The sequence below is a fragment of the Daphnia pulicaria genome, chromosome 4 (genome assembly GCF_021234035.1).
Source record: "Daphnia pulicaria isolate SC F1-1A chromosome 4, SC_F0-13Bv2, whole genome shotgun sequence".
Classification (NCBI taxonomy): Eukaryota; Metazoa; Arthropoda; class Branchiopoda; order Diplostraca; family Daphniidae; genus Daphnia; species Daphnia pulicaria.
Window position 1 is genome coordinate 14,057,168 of NC_060916.1, and position 16,051 is coordinate 14,073,218.

The 16,051-nt window shown below is 41.9% G+C and overlaps 1 protein-coding gene across 1 annotated transcript in view; it reads right to left on the reverse strand.

Moving 5' to 3' along the window:
• Nucleotides 1-15,929, reverse strand: part of LOC124337507 — a 46,103-nt gene extending 30,174 nt beyond the window's left edge. The window contains exons 1-2 of the mRNA XM_046791519.1: nt 15,160-15,929; nt 7,087-7,553 (exon numbers count right to left, since the gene is read on the reverse strand). Coding sequence (XP_046647475.1) covers nt 7,087-7,144 — 58 coding nt within the window. The 5' untranslated portion in view covers nt 7,145-7,553; nt 15,160-15,929. The remainder of the gene's footprint in view (nt 1-7,086; nt 7,554-15,159) is intronic.
• Between the last annotated feature and the right edge of the window lie 122 nt (nt 15,930-16,051).

Sequence of the window (16,051 nt, forward strand, 5' to 3'; positions counted from 1 at the left end):
CTCCTTTTTTTAGACCCTAGTCGAATGAAAAGGGTTGAGGCTACGGGAGAGAGAGTTATGTATATGTTATGTTATGCATGTATGTATGTACGTTGGCTGAATATTCATTTTGACAGGCGGGAATTTCGTAGTAACTCTTTACCAATTTAAAAAAAGAAAACCGACCGCCGCGCAGTTTGACGACATCAACAACATTCAACCGTCGCGTATTATACATACACACTTCTTCACCGTCTCATTGCACCGTACATCACTCTGCGCATTTACGTTTGATACAATTAAAAAAAAGGGCCCCTACTTCGGGTCCTTGGGAACGTCAGCAGTAGGTCCTCGCTTCGCGGACGCAGCTCGAGACAGAAAGTCTTGAATATTTCATAACCGAACTAACAAATTGAGGAACCGCGACGATATAGTCTATAGCGACATTATACGACTGCTGGCGCCCCCCTTTCGTAATACGCGGAGGCCTGTAACAATATTTGAATTGCCATTGGCCGGTATAGAGTAGAAGGTCGAATGCATAGAATAGGTGCGGCTGATCTTTTATAGATCCTTAATATTTTGTGTTTACGTTTATATGTGTGTGTTGTAACCTGTGCGGTCTTCTATAAATGTATATATGTACAAGAGCCGGACGTCGTTGGGGACTTTTTGGTCACAGAAAAAAAATAAAATGATAAGAAAACATTATGGTTCGGCTCAACGACCCGGTGAATTTTTTTTAAAAAGTAAAAAAAGAAAAAACTGGCGTTTGCCATGACCGCAGAAGTGGAATTTATTTTTTATCAGACGCTGTAACACGAAAAATGAATTTTTATTTTCGTCGCCGTAAAAAATAAAATCTTTTGAAATATTACATTTCCACGGGGCATGTAAGATGTATAGGAAAAGAATGATTTTGTTATCACGAAGCCTAGACGCCAGCGGTGGCCATCTAGCGTCGGGAATTACCAATCACGCTACTTTTTTGAAAAAAAAATCACTCCCGCCTGCTATTGCCTGTGGGAGTCGCCACTAGGTGGCAGCTACCAACAGGTTTTGGTCAATAAACAAAAGAAAAAAAAAGTAATAAATAAATTTTAAAAAAAAAGAGGAAAAAATGATTATAAGTATAAAAGGAGAAAGACGCAGCCAGACACACATACTACACTGGGACGCCCAGTAGCCGTTGAACCAAGCCAAAACAAACATTGACTCTCTTTTTGGCTTCTTTCATTTATTTCTTTTTTTTTTTACCCCGAGGTTTTTGTTACCTCAGCTGCTTATAGCCATACCACCCTACCCCCCTTTTTTCTGGATGTTGGCCTATAAAATAAGCGGAAATTTTAATAAGTGTAGAAAGAACCGAAAGAACGGTGTGCTGCTGTTTGGGTGTTTTGGAAATGTTGAAAGCCGGCCAAGAAAAGAAAAGGAGAATAATGGCGCTTGCGCCTTGTATTCCTTGGTTGAACAACACAAAATGCAATCATCAAACAAGGAGTCTGAACTGAAAAAAAAAAAACAAAAAACAAAAGAATGGATAATAAAAACAAGGAAAACCAGGAAAATTTCAAACAAAAATATATATCAAAAGGAGATCAACTTCCTCTATAAATAAAACACAGTGCGACGAGACGATGCTGGCGGCGGGGGGCCAACAATAAATCTCGATTTTCTGGCTGCTGCTGCTGCTTCTATTACTCAAATCTAACCAGCAGCACCGTATAGATACGAATTATATAACTCGTCTCTCTATTCTTCTCTCCACTTTGTGTGTATATATAGAGAGAGAGCAGAGATGTAATAGTCTTTTGATTTAGCGCCGTGTCGTCTTGATATCAAAGTCCGTGTCGAGTTTGTGGATGATATGCGGCGCAGCAAGAAACTGGAAACCAAATCCAATCAGAGTATTCCAATCAAGAATATAAGAGACTTGCGGTGTGCCACAGCGGTGATGCGGGCCCCCAACGGAATCATCTTTCCCAAAGTGTATCAATAAGCAGCCCACCAGCCATGATAGGTGGATGAGAGAGAGAGAGAGAACACGGCGGGGGCACATAATAATAATATCGTATTATATGGCAGGCCGCCGACGCCCTCTATAAAGCTCACCGTTAGGCATCCGTCTACTATACCTACGTTACGATATCTAACCTCATTTGATAGATCCATTTTCTTTGTTCCTATTAGATCCAGTAATACAGACACAGACACTGTTATATAGTCAGGAGAGAGGGAGATATAGTTTTCTATCGAGACCGAGCTATATTATAGCAGCTGCTGAGAGCACATTGGCAAGTGGATATGCCAGCAAGTCTCCCCGGAGTATATACACAGCACAGCATCATATTCGTTTTCTCGGCGGATTGAACACGCAGCAGCCTATATAATAATACAAACCCTTACCGGCTGCTGCTGCTGCTGTGTTATTATTATAAGCCATACGAAATGTTCTATATAATAAAATAAATAAAGAAGAAATTTTCTCCCGCGAGATGACGCGGCCCAGTATAATTTAGATGGGAAACGCGCGTGTAAAAAAAAAGGACTATAGTTCTATTATTATGATTATTACGTTGCAATATAATATTACTATTCAATCAAAATGTAACAAGATTTCAAGATTTTCCCCCCGTTGCGCTCTCGCAAGAAACCGGCGTCAGGGTATACCGGAAGGAAATCAGAGTCTCTCTTTTCTCCATCGATCTGCTGGCGGATTATATATTTTTTTCTGTTGTTATTCCGGAAGAAGGTGCGGTTGTATATACAGAAAGAAAGAAAAAAAATTCGCGAAAGCCTTTTCACGCAGAAAGTCTAGGCCTTTATATAATAAATAACTGCCACAATCTATAAGACTCTTCTGTATAATATGCTCTCAGCTTTTATGTTTGTTTCATAACTTTTTGGGAATGCGGAAGGGGGTTTGGCCGAGGCATCAAGCGACGCCCGGGGAAATGAACTATCAGCAGTGCCTCCTGATTAATGAACCAGGACTCTTCACTCTCTATAGCTCTCTCCTCTTTCTTTCTTTCTTTCTTTCTTTCTTTTTTGTCTGATATGTCCTGGCAATATAAAAGCTATATATGACTATTGTCGACGTCAAAGTGCATCATCCATCAATGACGTCGCCCCGGCATGGATGAGCAACTCTTTCGACTCTTGTCCAGAGGAATTCGAGCCGCTGGAGTGCTGCGGAGCTAGAAACTGTATATGTAATATAACAATAGGTCGTGGTTTTCTTTTATTATTTATTAGGCGGACGCGGGCACTCGATTTCATGATATTTATAAGATATAGTCATTGGCCCCTTTTCTGCCCCTTTTTTTTCTTTATAGGCACGACGCCCACCATCCATCAAACTCGACGCTAGGATCATCAGACATTCCCGGCGACGAACCCAACGACGACGACACTCAGTCTGTGTCAAACCGGAGGGGTTCCGCTCCGGGTTAATAGCGACACGGCCGTGCTAGTTGGAAGTTGCTCTATCTCTCCATATCTTCTTTGATAAAGGAGCCGTGACAAATCGATAGTCGTTTACATCTATAGGCTTATTTAATATTTCCTTTTTTTTTATAGAAAAATTTTAAAAAGTAAATACAACATACCGGGCGCGTGTTCAGTGCCGTGGGAGGAATTGAAAGAATTTGTCTTTTTTTTTAAAATGATAGCGCCAGATGAGATAAAGAGCGACGACAAGTGTTTGAAAATGGTTGGGTTCTCGATGAAGATTTTGCGGTAAATTTGAAAACGTCATTTTTCCCGCCGCAGAAATTAATGAATTAAAAACACACGCATATTTGTTGTTTTAATAAAACCAACAGCATGTTGAGTATAGGATATGTTTCTTTGATCCATTCAAAAACTGGGCCGGTCATCCGCGTTGATTATTCTTGATCTTCCCACTCCCTCCCGTTGTGTATAATATAATGTCTAGTTATGTATAACACATTATGCGCTGCTTATGCAAGTATAACCCAGTTTTAAAAAAAAAGGCTTATTTTATACACAGCTCAAAGATATAGTATATTATACACATCCGGATATATAGTTGAGACTCTGGCACAGTGTTCTCTCTCCACACAGCGGCAGCATATTTATCACGCCATCCGCATTGCAGTGTGCACATGGAGGAAGGATATATAGAGATGACGCCGCTATAAATATCTACAACGTTATAATAAAAAAAGAAAAGAGTCAAAGTTCTTCTTCCTTTTTTTTTCTTTTCCTCCCTCTGCTGTCCCGTGAACTTGCGCCCTCAATAGACCAACACACAGCAGAAGACACACAGTTTGACATAGTGGCATTCTTTTAAATATAGACTTCTGGGCGGAGGACTTGTATATATCTTGATCTCCCTGATGAATACATCAACCGGATCAACTGTGCGCACCAATCTCATTTGAATGACAAATACAAGGGAACTTGTATATAGTACGTTGTTGGTAGCCGGCGACTCAATCCAATACAACATGGAGATTATACATATATATAAGAAGAAATCAGATTTTGAAATTTAAAAAAAAGAGCGGGAAAATTCAATTTCCCCGCGCTATCTTATCTCTTTTTTTTTCTTCTTCTTCGCCCTGGAAGAGACAACAACAAAAAACAAACTTGGATATATCCTACCCACTTTCCGGGCTATACATGTTGGAAACGAGATGTAAGCTAATGGCCATCGTCTGCCGTCATGCGGAGCAAAGGGCTGACGGAGCTGTGCCAGGAGAGGCTTCACTCGAGCGAATGAATCGGCTCTGATCTATACGGCGGATCTCTTCTGGGACTATATAGCCCGACAGCAGCCCCATATATAGCCCAGCAGCAGCACCGGTCCTCTATATAACTCTTTTAAAGAAAGTCAATGCGCATATAGTCTAGCTTCTTCTTCTTCTTCTTCTTCTTCCTTTTCTTTTATATTACATACATCCTGCGTCTAGAATAAAATAATAAAAGAGAGACAAAGGCAACAACCAAACCAAACTCCTTACAACAGCCAATTGACGACGTCGTTTTGCTCCTCTTTTCTCCGGCACAACAACACACAAGCGATTGTTTGCGGAGGAGAAAGAAAGAAATAGAAAAAGGAATATAAAAAGAGAGACCATCAACTCTTTTCACCCGGCCCCTCTGCTGCTGCTGCCATCATTTTCCGTGTTTGTCTCTCGTTTGATTCCTCCGCCCTTTTGTCCGGCGCTTCCCTTTGGTCCTCTTGACTAGATTATATGTATACTATATACCGCCGAAGATGTATACATCGTCAATGACCCCCCACAACTGTACAATCTACGCTGAACATGATGGCCGTCGGTCTATAGACGGCATCCATTGCCAAAAAAGAAGAAGAAGAAGACGGCCGACCGAATAACCGGCAACAAGAAAACCCAACAACTACAAATATTGTAGACTTATATATAAAGAAGGGGAATAAAAAGGATAGATATATATCTCAAAGAAAAAATAAAGTCTATCGCCTACATAAAAGAGAGAGAGACGGGAAAAAGACAATATAGAGGAAAAAGAAAAAGAAAAAGACGCGTGACATGACAAACGTCGTTGCGCTTTTATTTCGGTTCAAACAAAACAAAAAAGATATTGAGAGAATGAAGAGTGTATATAGACGCATATAAAACTGACGGCAAAAGTAAACAAAAAAAAAAGTGCATGATCGACTGTGGATTTTGTGTGTCTCAAACATGTACCGGTCGGATTAAATTCTTTTATTTGGTTTTTTGAGTTTTATTTCTTTTTGCAGCTGAATACGACACGATAGGAAAAATAGAGACGCAGTCTCCCTATAGACGATGCCAACCAATAACCCTTGAAGATTGGAATCCCATTTTCTGTCCTCTGCATGTGTCGTGATTTGATTTCCTTCCAAAACAGCTTCGAAAAAACAAAGTAGGTCAAATATTTGGTTTTTTTTCTTGTGTTGTGTGTATATCAAAACAGCCGGGTGTTTTTATGATTATACAAATCCAATTTGATGCTGCTATAGACACAAAGTCCGGTCTAACACCATAAAACTGACCTTAACCAACGCATAGATATATAGAGAGAGTGGAGGGGCGTTGAATATACTTCAGCATCAAATTACCCAGCAAAGTATGGATATACACAACATTCAAAGCCGTCGTCGTCTCGGCATATTATTAGTGGATAGAAATTCTCTTCCACGAATTCGATGACTCGATCCAGCACGCCGGTGCATAAATCCCCCCTCCCATCGCTTTAATCTTCGATCCTGTTTAAACATTGGAGTCCCCTCCTCTATTTCCATAAGCTATGCGTGTGTGTGTGTGTATTGGGCAATGTTTTATTCAGCCCTCCACGTGACGATCGAAAGTCCCGCCTTATAATACGTTCTAAAAAGGGCCAAAGTCGAATTAGAATGTATTAGAGGCACTAGAGCCTATTTAAGCGGTTATATACATTTACGTCGATGATTTATTCTCAATCGGCACATTGCGGCGCTTCTGCTGTGTGTACACAGGTCGAATGGCGAACACGCGCAGGAGATTACGTTAATATCTAAGACCTGCGACTTGTTTCAAACAAGCTCTATCCCCGTATAACTGCCGTGTTTATTATATTAAAACGCTTCTGCGACCATCTTTATACACACATCCCAAATGTTTGAATCAATTCGTTGGAAACGACAAAAATAAACTGTCGGTCTCGGTTCCTTTGCGCAATTAAATCTACCGCCGAATGCCGGGATTGGGCATCGCCATGGCAACGGCAGAAAGACTTTTTTTTGGCATCAATATAATCAGGTCGACATAAAAGGACTATTAGCCCCCTGGAAAAAAGATAAAGACGACGCGACGAGTGTGGTTTTCTTTTTTGAACAGACGACCGTGCACAATGACGCAGAACCAATTAGAACTCTTTTTCAATTTAACTCTTTTTTCTAGAATGTTTTTCCACACGCACACAGCAATTCCGGTGGGAATATAAAATATAAATATAGGGGAAATAATTGAAGCCGCCAAGTTATTTTTACTTTCTCTCGATTGAAAAATTAATTGAAATAAAACTGAAAGGAATTGATGTACTATACACTACTCGGAGCGAAGCTAAAATAATTAAAAATTATTCACGACTCACCGACAATGGCGACGGCGTAGAGGACTAGAGCGATAGGTCCTCCCGGTCGCTGATGCATGGCGTTTGAACGCGTGTGCTGACTCTTGAATAACAGCAGCAGCCAGTAGGGCCAGATGCGAAATATATTAAGGAAAGTTCCGGCCCGGATGTGGTGCTGATGCTGCTGGAGAAGGAGAGAAGCAGCCCAGCGGAGACGATCAAGTGTTCAAAATCAGACCCACTTTTTATTTTTCGCGGTGATTTTTCTTGGCGCGTTTCGTTCAATATTTGAAGGATCTCGCTGGAGTGGGAACGGTTTTTTTCCTTTTATTTTTTTATTTGATTTGATTTTCTCAATCCATCCATCCACGGCACACAATAAGTCAAGTCTTTATTTCGACCACGCCTCGTCTAATCAGCCCCATCTGTCGGTCCTTTACGGTCGGCGGTCAAGTTAATTCGTCGCCGTTAATTGTATCGACCAGTTCCTGGAATCAAATAAATAATTTTGAAACAAAATGAAAATATAAAAGCGGAAAATTCAATCAATACAAATAAGTCAGGGAAATAATAAAAAAAACAAAAATCCTGGAATAGAAAAATGTATAGCGGGGCGTCAGGGCCTGCATATCAACTAAACAATGGCTCGTTGTCCCTTTGCGACAACATTCAAAAGACAACCGAGTCATTAGACATGGATGAAGATGGATCCGTCGCTCTGTTGTATATACACCCTCTTCTGCTGCTGCTTATAGATTCTTTCTCGCCATAGACACTTTTATAAGCTGCGCACCCTCGGTCTATTTATTATTCGCCTGGATTTATATATCAAGATGGATCCATCCGCGTATATACTAGGAGAAACAAGTCAGGCGCAAATAAATAATCCCCGCCCAGCATAAAGAAAAAAAGAAAAATAAAAATCGCAAAAAGTTTTTATTGAAAGACATTGCGACTGCGTATAACTTGTAATATTTTTATGAATAAAAATCCAGAATGGATCGAGAGAGTAGTACCCCGGTCCGGCAATATTCATACGAAGACAGACACACACACATACACACACAAAAAGAGAAAAACTCGGCAGACGGCGGAGAGATATCAGATAGAATTCATGAATAAAAGAGCATGTGTAGAGATAGTATAGGATACAATCTAACCCCCGGTGACATTTGCGCTTTGTGCTTTTTTGTTCTTATCTTTTTTTCTTCTTCTCCCGTCGTCTGCTGATCAAAAAAATAAGGAAATTGATATCCGGAAAATTGTGAGTATACTATTTTGTGCCTTTCCTCTTATATTCTTTTTCTGTTGTTTCTTTCCATTCGTAAAGGGGGACTGGGGCGGTCCCGGTCACACAGCAATGCAGCGTTTTGAATGATTAAGTGATTGCGTGAGCATATAGATAGGAAGAATAAAAGAAAATAGGAAAAAAAAAGAAGAATGACGAAAAAGCCAATTTATGGCTGTCATCTTTCCCGCTATAACCAAAACAAACCGATTTTTCTTTTTTTTTCGGACGATGGACGTCGTCGACTTCTCGATCACGGGATTTATGATCTATCCGACGATTCCCGAGCTCTCTTGATGTGTATACATTGGGAGATGGTCCGCGCGGCTGAGCCCTCAGAGTGTGGATAGTCTTATAGCGCGCTACTTACTTTCTCGCATGATCAGAGACCCCCCGCAAAAACTATCAGTGATTTTCCTCCCTTTTATTGGCTGCTGCAGTTGATCGGCGAGCGAGCGCGCTCACTTTGAAAAGATTCGCCTGATCGCATCATTGAGTCCCCCCTCCCCTAACTATCCGCATCCGCCATCTATAAATCTCCAGTCCCGCATCAGATTGATCATCTATTCAAATAATTCCATGTCGGTAATAATCTAATCAAGTGTGTCTATTTATATAGACTGCGGTTGCTGATATAAGTGGGCAAATTTGATCAATATTAAATTCTACATCTATGCGATCATCATTTATTCTTTTTTGTTTCGGGATTCTTTTTGGGTCCTCCCTGGGCGCTCGACGGAACAATTTATTTAACATGCGGCTCCTGTCGGGCAGGAGAAAAAAAAAAGTAAAAAGGAAATTCCGACGTGGCGGCAAAATGTGTAGAAGTGAGCGAGTGAATGTTGTTCCTTTTTCCTTTGCCTTTTGAAAAGTGGCTGGGCCAAAAAAAGAAAAGGGAAAAAATGTGAAATGGAAAAATCTAAAAGTTCAGTGAGTCGCACACGAGAGTCGCGGCCGCAAGATCTTTATAGATAGGCCTATTCGTCCCCGATGATTGTTACATGGTTCCGTCTCCTCCCCGTTCCTCCCCGCCTCCTATATTTCTCCCATGTTGTCGCTTTAAATTATTCAAAAAAGTCCCGGAACGCGCACGCCGCCTGACCAAGGACAACCCCGGGAGCGTCTGCCGTTACATAAAAGAAAGAAAATAAAAAATAAACTTAGAAAATAAAGATGGCGTGTAGACACAAACTGTACACTGTACGTAGTTATATAGTATACTGCAGCAGCAAACTACATGTATAAATATATGAGAGATATCCGTCGTCGGACGGTGGTGTGGCGGTAGAGGGACGTACGAGAGCTGCTGAGCTGGAGCGGAACACGCGGCCAAAAAAACTTTGCTGCCGCTGCTGGGCTCCCGCGCACATCCTCCCGCTGATCGAATTGAAGCTAGAAGCGAAATCAAGATTAGATGCGGAGCGCTCGTCTACTCGAGGTCGCTCTCTTTTATGGTTTGACGTCGTCGTGTACTGTCTACTGTCTCGTCCGCTCTCTTCTGTTGTTGTTGTTCCATGCGGGATAAATCAAAAAATCAAAAAGAGGCACAAGGGGAGAGACTCTCTGCTCTCCATAGATGCGAAGGATGACGGAAGGACGGCCAGAATAGGCGGAGCGAATCCTCATCCTTGTCGATCCCAGGATTTTATTTTTTTCCAATTTTTAAAATTTATTTCTTGATTATTGATGACATTTTCAAAAGTTGCCAATTCATCTATAGGTTGCCCCCCTTCTGATTCGTGGGAAATGCCATCCGATGAATTCATCCAATCAGATCATCACGAAACGTGATTTTGATTTATAATAAATGACATTTTCATCCGGATGGAATTTTATTTTCGCCCAACGTGATTAACTAAAACATTTTATGCATTTCATTTCCCCCGACGTGTCTTTTCGGCATGCACCTGCGATGCATTATTCAAACGACTTTTAAAAAAAAACCCGGCATCCATACGAAAATCTGACATGTACACATCCGCGCAGCAGTCTGAGATATTTAATGGATCGAAGATTAGACGTACGTACACGAGTATACAGCGCTGGTCCGGAATAAATAACATTCATAATGAAGCAACAGCAGCTAGAATTATTGGGTACAGACTGCACAGGAAAGACGAGGGGGTCTAGACGTCATAGAGCGGCGGGTCTCACAGCACGAAACCGTGTATGCAACTGCGGGGGGTTTATATATAGTTATATACGTACCATAATGCAAACGGGTAAACCGCGCACTCTGGACATATAGTCGACGTCTATACCCGGCCAGCACGTCAAGCAGTTTAGACGGTCAGTTGTGAAGGTACCACATAAATATAAAACCCGTTTCTTCCTCTTTTCTTTATATACCAGAACAACCTCCTCCCCCCCTTCCTTCTCCATCCCTCCTCCATTGATGATGAACGCAAGCGAGTCACGGAGAATCGATACAACTTTCTACCCGTGTGCTCCGCTGTTTACAGTGTACAGTACACACACAGTGTGTGTGTGCGACTTCCATACGCGACATCACGCGCGCTTATACTACGTATATACATGCCATGTATTACTACTATACATCTAAATACCGCGGTGCTATATAGACATTTCGAACCGATATTATTATATATTTAGATATAATACACAACAGCGCGCTTTCTTGGGGTCTAGTTGACTTAGTGTGTGTGTGTGTGCAATGGGAAGGGAGGTGGGCGGGGCACGGGGAGCGACCCAGCACCTTGCGGAATATACATGTGTGACACGAGTAGGAGGAGCCGTGTACTTTATACTCTTGACATGTCAAAAAATTCGACGTTAATTATAGAGGTTCTTATTTTTTATTTGATTTTTGTTTTTTTTTTTATTTGATATAAAAGTCGGAGGATCGGTGCGTGACATAAATGTAATGCCCGGCGCAAAAATGAAATATGTTGAGATGCTATGCGAAACAAACCCAACGGCGCTCACGTTCCAGGGTGGAAATATCAGCGCGGAAGGACTTGTTTTTCTGTTTTGTTTAAAGAACTATACTTGAAAGAATATAAAGACGACGACCAACTATATCTTATCCACACCTGAGGACTTTCTCTTTTTGTAGAAAAACAAAAAAGAATCTAATCCAAAGAAGAAGAAGAAGTTATGAAGAATTGTGTACAAGTGGGCCAGATATGTCACGAGCGAGGCCAACACAACAAGAGCGAGAGTCTCTGCTGTTCGGTTGCCACGGGAAACGCCCTCTTGTTTTGATGTCTCGTTCTCCCTTTTTTCTTTTTTTCGGAAAAAAAATTTCGGGGCTAAAAGCGACGACGTCTCAAGTTGCCAAAGAGTTTCAACTTTTTTGAAAAGAAATATAGTCATAAAAGAGAACAACTTTTTTGTTGTTTTGTTTTCTCCGCATTCATCCGCCGTCTCCATCCCGCACTCGAAAGTCGGTTACACAATAAATTCTTCAGCATTATTCGTTATATATATCGGAAACACGTAACGATTCGGTTAACTCAAACAAATTGTCAAAAAGAAAAGAAAAGAAGAAAAATGGCATCTTTTGAAAATGTTTCTATCCGGCCTCTTTTATTTTCTATTCAACCGCGCGGATGCTCTCGAAATGTTCCTTTTCGTTTAGATTCCGACATTGAAAGTTGAAGGCTCTTGCGTAATCATTTTCTTGCGCTTCCTGGATCGTGACAAAATAATGGATGAAACATCACGACCTAAAAAGACGTCGAATCTCTTGGTCTTTTACGAAAATTTGAATATTTTTTCCCTCCCGCCAATTATATCTCGTTATTAGATCACGGTTGAATAGTTGCCACGCACGGAGGGAGAGACGTAATAAATAATGTATTAGCTGAATTTAACCGACAGAGAGAGTGAAGAAAAAAAATATTTGATTTGAATGTGCTGCTGGCGCACATCAAAAAGAAAAGTAGCGGGACCGAATCCCGCACGGTGGTTGAACTCGGTACACGGGGCGTGTGGGTACACGCCCACCAACCCACCACCCCCCCCCCCCCCCAAAAGAGAGAGAGATTCTCTGCGCTGGATAGTATATGATTGATATAGTTTAACCATCAAGAGCGATGAAAGATTGAATGTACCGAGCCATTCAAAGTGAGACGCCAGAAGAATGTTCAAAAAAAAAGAGGGATGAAGCCTGCCGAGCCCTTTAATCATAAATATTGATTTTGAAATAACCTGCGCGAAAAGAAATCAAACTAAATAAAAACTTGTTAGATTTTCTCTCTCATTTTTTTTTATTGCGCAGGTTTTCTTATTTTGTATTTTTAATTTAATTTTAACAAGGAACTCAATCCAATCAGTTTATTTTTTGTGCCAAATCAAAATGTTGTCTGTGTACAAAAAAATAAATAAAAAGTCTCGAAAAGAGGAAATACAAAAAAAAATGGCGTGAGTGGGTTGAGAGAGTCTATCTATATATAAGGGTGGTGCACTGGTGTTGAGCTGGTGGTGGTGTTGCGAGGCATCAAAAGAATGGTGATTCATTTGTCCCGAAGGAAAGAAAAAGGAAACACGCCGGAGAGTCCGGCGTCATCTTGTTAGAAAGGCCATTCTTATACTACCCGAGTTGTACATTTTCACCTATATAGCTACAACATAATATAGAACCGAGGCCGTCGTCCTGTATATATATATCTCTAAGAGATATAGTCTAGTGTCTGTAATCCCTGGCCTCCTTTCTAGATCTATATTCCATTCAATTCGTCAGCGAACATCAACACTCTGTGTGTCCGCTGGATCGTTTGATCATCTCTCCGAATCGCCCCTAGTATTACCACCATTACGCACACACACTCATATCTCAATTTATTTGAGACTCGCTGTGTCTACACACACATAGCCGCCGGGTACTTGAGCAACGAGGGATAAAGGAGAGCACACATATAAAGAAAAAGAGCCCGATGCAGGATTGCGCAGTGGTGGGAGTATTTTCTATCACTTACATTATTATTTTCGTTTAGGATATAGAATAAGAGAAATAAAAAGAATCATGGCATTATATACATCAAGCTGGATCGAGTGTCCGGAGCACTTTGGCTCTCCTGCCTCCTACGCCTGTGCCTCACGGGCTCCTATACGTATAGTATATATGACTTCTTGACCCTAATGACTGATGTCTTCTATTCCTTTTTTGCCTATCTAACATTCTTTCTCTGTCTCCTCTTATTCGCTAATAAATATCATCTCCCAAGAAAAAGCCAGTCTCTATTTTCTTTGCCATGTTATAAGGATCTCTCTCCCTATATATATATAGAGCGAATGCAACCAATAGAGAAAAAAAAAAGAAAAAGAAAAAGAAGCTCGGCTATATAGGCTTTCTCCGACGGTGCATCCGCCATCATGTCAATCGATCGAAGTGATTTCAATCTCGATGCTCTTTTATTTCTTTTTCTTTCTCTCTCTCTCGCTGGCACATCACAAACGTCTAGGAAAAAAAGGAAAAACGAATAAAACAACCCAAATAAAAAAAGCTAAAGGCAACTCCCCACAACTATCACGGGCCGGCGTCTCTCAAAAATAAAAAAAAATAAAAAGGAAAATCAGAGAATAAGAAAGTGGGCATTATAAAAGAAGAAGAATTTTATTTTTTTTTAGTTTCCATCAAGACACACGAATGAGAGAGAGAAAATGATTTTATATAAGAAAAATCTTTTATTTCTTTTTCTTGTGATTATTTTTCGCTGGGGCGGCTGCCGGCTAGACGGGCCAAATAGCGAAAGAGTTCTCCTTCCTCTTTATCCTTTTTTGGCACAGAGCCTCGCCTCACTGCTGTGCTGTGCTGTGCTGCAGGTCAAAAATAATTCCCGCTCCTTTTTGTTCTTGATCTTTCTCTGCTTCCAGTTTTTGCCCGGCCGTCTCCTCCTCAGCAAGAGCCGCAAGGGCGGAATTTGCGACCGACCGTAGACCCCCTGGGAAAGACAGAGCCGAGGATATAGCAGCGCAACAAATGAATCTGCCCGGCCAGTCCTTCCGCGTCTTCTTATAATATCCCTCAGTCTATCCCCAAAGCGCTTTAATAGGTTTTGTTTTTGTTTTTCTTCCTATATGTGGCCGTCGTTCTCTACATTGTTTTCCAGGGGCCTGTCCATTGATCCCGATTGACCACAGACTCTTGGCTAATCACCGGAACCGGACACAAAGTCGATAGATAAAAGTAACCCCAATCCTTTTTCCTTTTTTCTTTTCCCTGGGCAAATTGGAAAATTGACACAGAGATACCCCAAAAGTGCGTGAGTGGAAAAGGAATGAGTTTAGGTGCTGTTTGGCCCATAGCAGCAGCAGGCACACCGCGGATTTGTGTGTGTGCTGTTATTTACTTGTTTGCCAGTGGTGGTGGGCCGCCGCAAAGGCTCGGTCAAACACACACCGCTGTTATTATTGGCCCAGTTCTGTTTGTGTAAGTCGTGTGGATCTATAGACTATAGCAAACAAACAAAACACTCCAGCAGCACCAGCAGCAACCACAAGAGTGTACGTATAAATGTACATGCATATTGTACGTCTGTGGCTATAATGAAGCGACGAGAGAGAGAAAGCCAACCGAACCTGAAATTCGATTCCAGCATGCACGTCCTGTGTTTCACCCGGTCCGTCTGTCCGTTTCTCTTTTCTCTACTACCCCAATGCAACGCTCGTTTGGCTCGTTCCGGCCAAATCTCGCTAATAAGCCCGCGTACTGCTGCTGACCCCTCGAGGCTATCCTTCAAAAAGCTGCCAGCCTTTTTTTAATTAGACGATTCACCATTTGGAAGTCATAGTTATATAAATGCAGAGATACAGCGGTATAGATATAGTAGTATAATATATACCTGGCTCGGATGTGATGTGTGGTTAATAATGAGCTGACTGCCAAGTATATTGCTCACTCTGGTACCTCACTGATGATAACCCACGAATATCTTATATAAGAAACGAGCGGTACAATCAAAATGTCGGTGATATCCGGCGCGGGTGTGAGATCCGCTCGTTCGTTTCAAAACGAAGTCATCTACGACGAGAGAGAGAGAGAGGTGCCGGCCAGGGCCGGGCTGGGGCGAAGGGAATTGATAATAACCGGTGAACAATTCGAGCTGGGTTGCGAATAACGACGCCGGTTTTGGTGGGGGCGGTGGCGGCCACAGAGCCAAAGGAGGCACACTCACACTTATGCACTATGCACACGCACACAGGCACAGCACACCATCACACGACTACACAGCACAGCACACACACACACCACACACTCATCGGAGAGAGAGAACCTCCTCCTCCTCCTCTCCAGCTGGACGCAAAAAGCGAAACAAAACAAAAAATAGTCAGAAGAAAGCAAAGTTCGGGAGTCACGATATCACGTTCTACCAATAAAACTTTGAGAGTCAGGCCGGCATAAAGCCACAAAAACGATCAGTAAAGAGGATCAGTATAGAGTAGGAGTAGTAGTAGTAGGGGACAGCCCGTTTCCTTTTTTCTTTTGGCCGAATGTTTTGCCCAGCACACACGCCCGACGGATAGGAAGAAAATGGGAGAAAATAAAACCCGGACAGGAGGATGGACGTTTTGTTACCAATCGCGCTGGCCGTCCACAACTGAGAGCATTCGGGCTCCTTGCCACGGTTCTTATATAGAAGCGGTGGCGGCACGAGGCGACGACTATCCCAGTGCCGGGCTGAGGGGCTGCAGAGACGGGCGTACAACACACACACACATCGACAGAAACAGTTT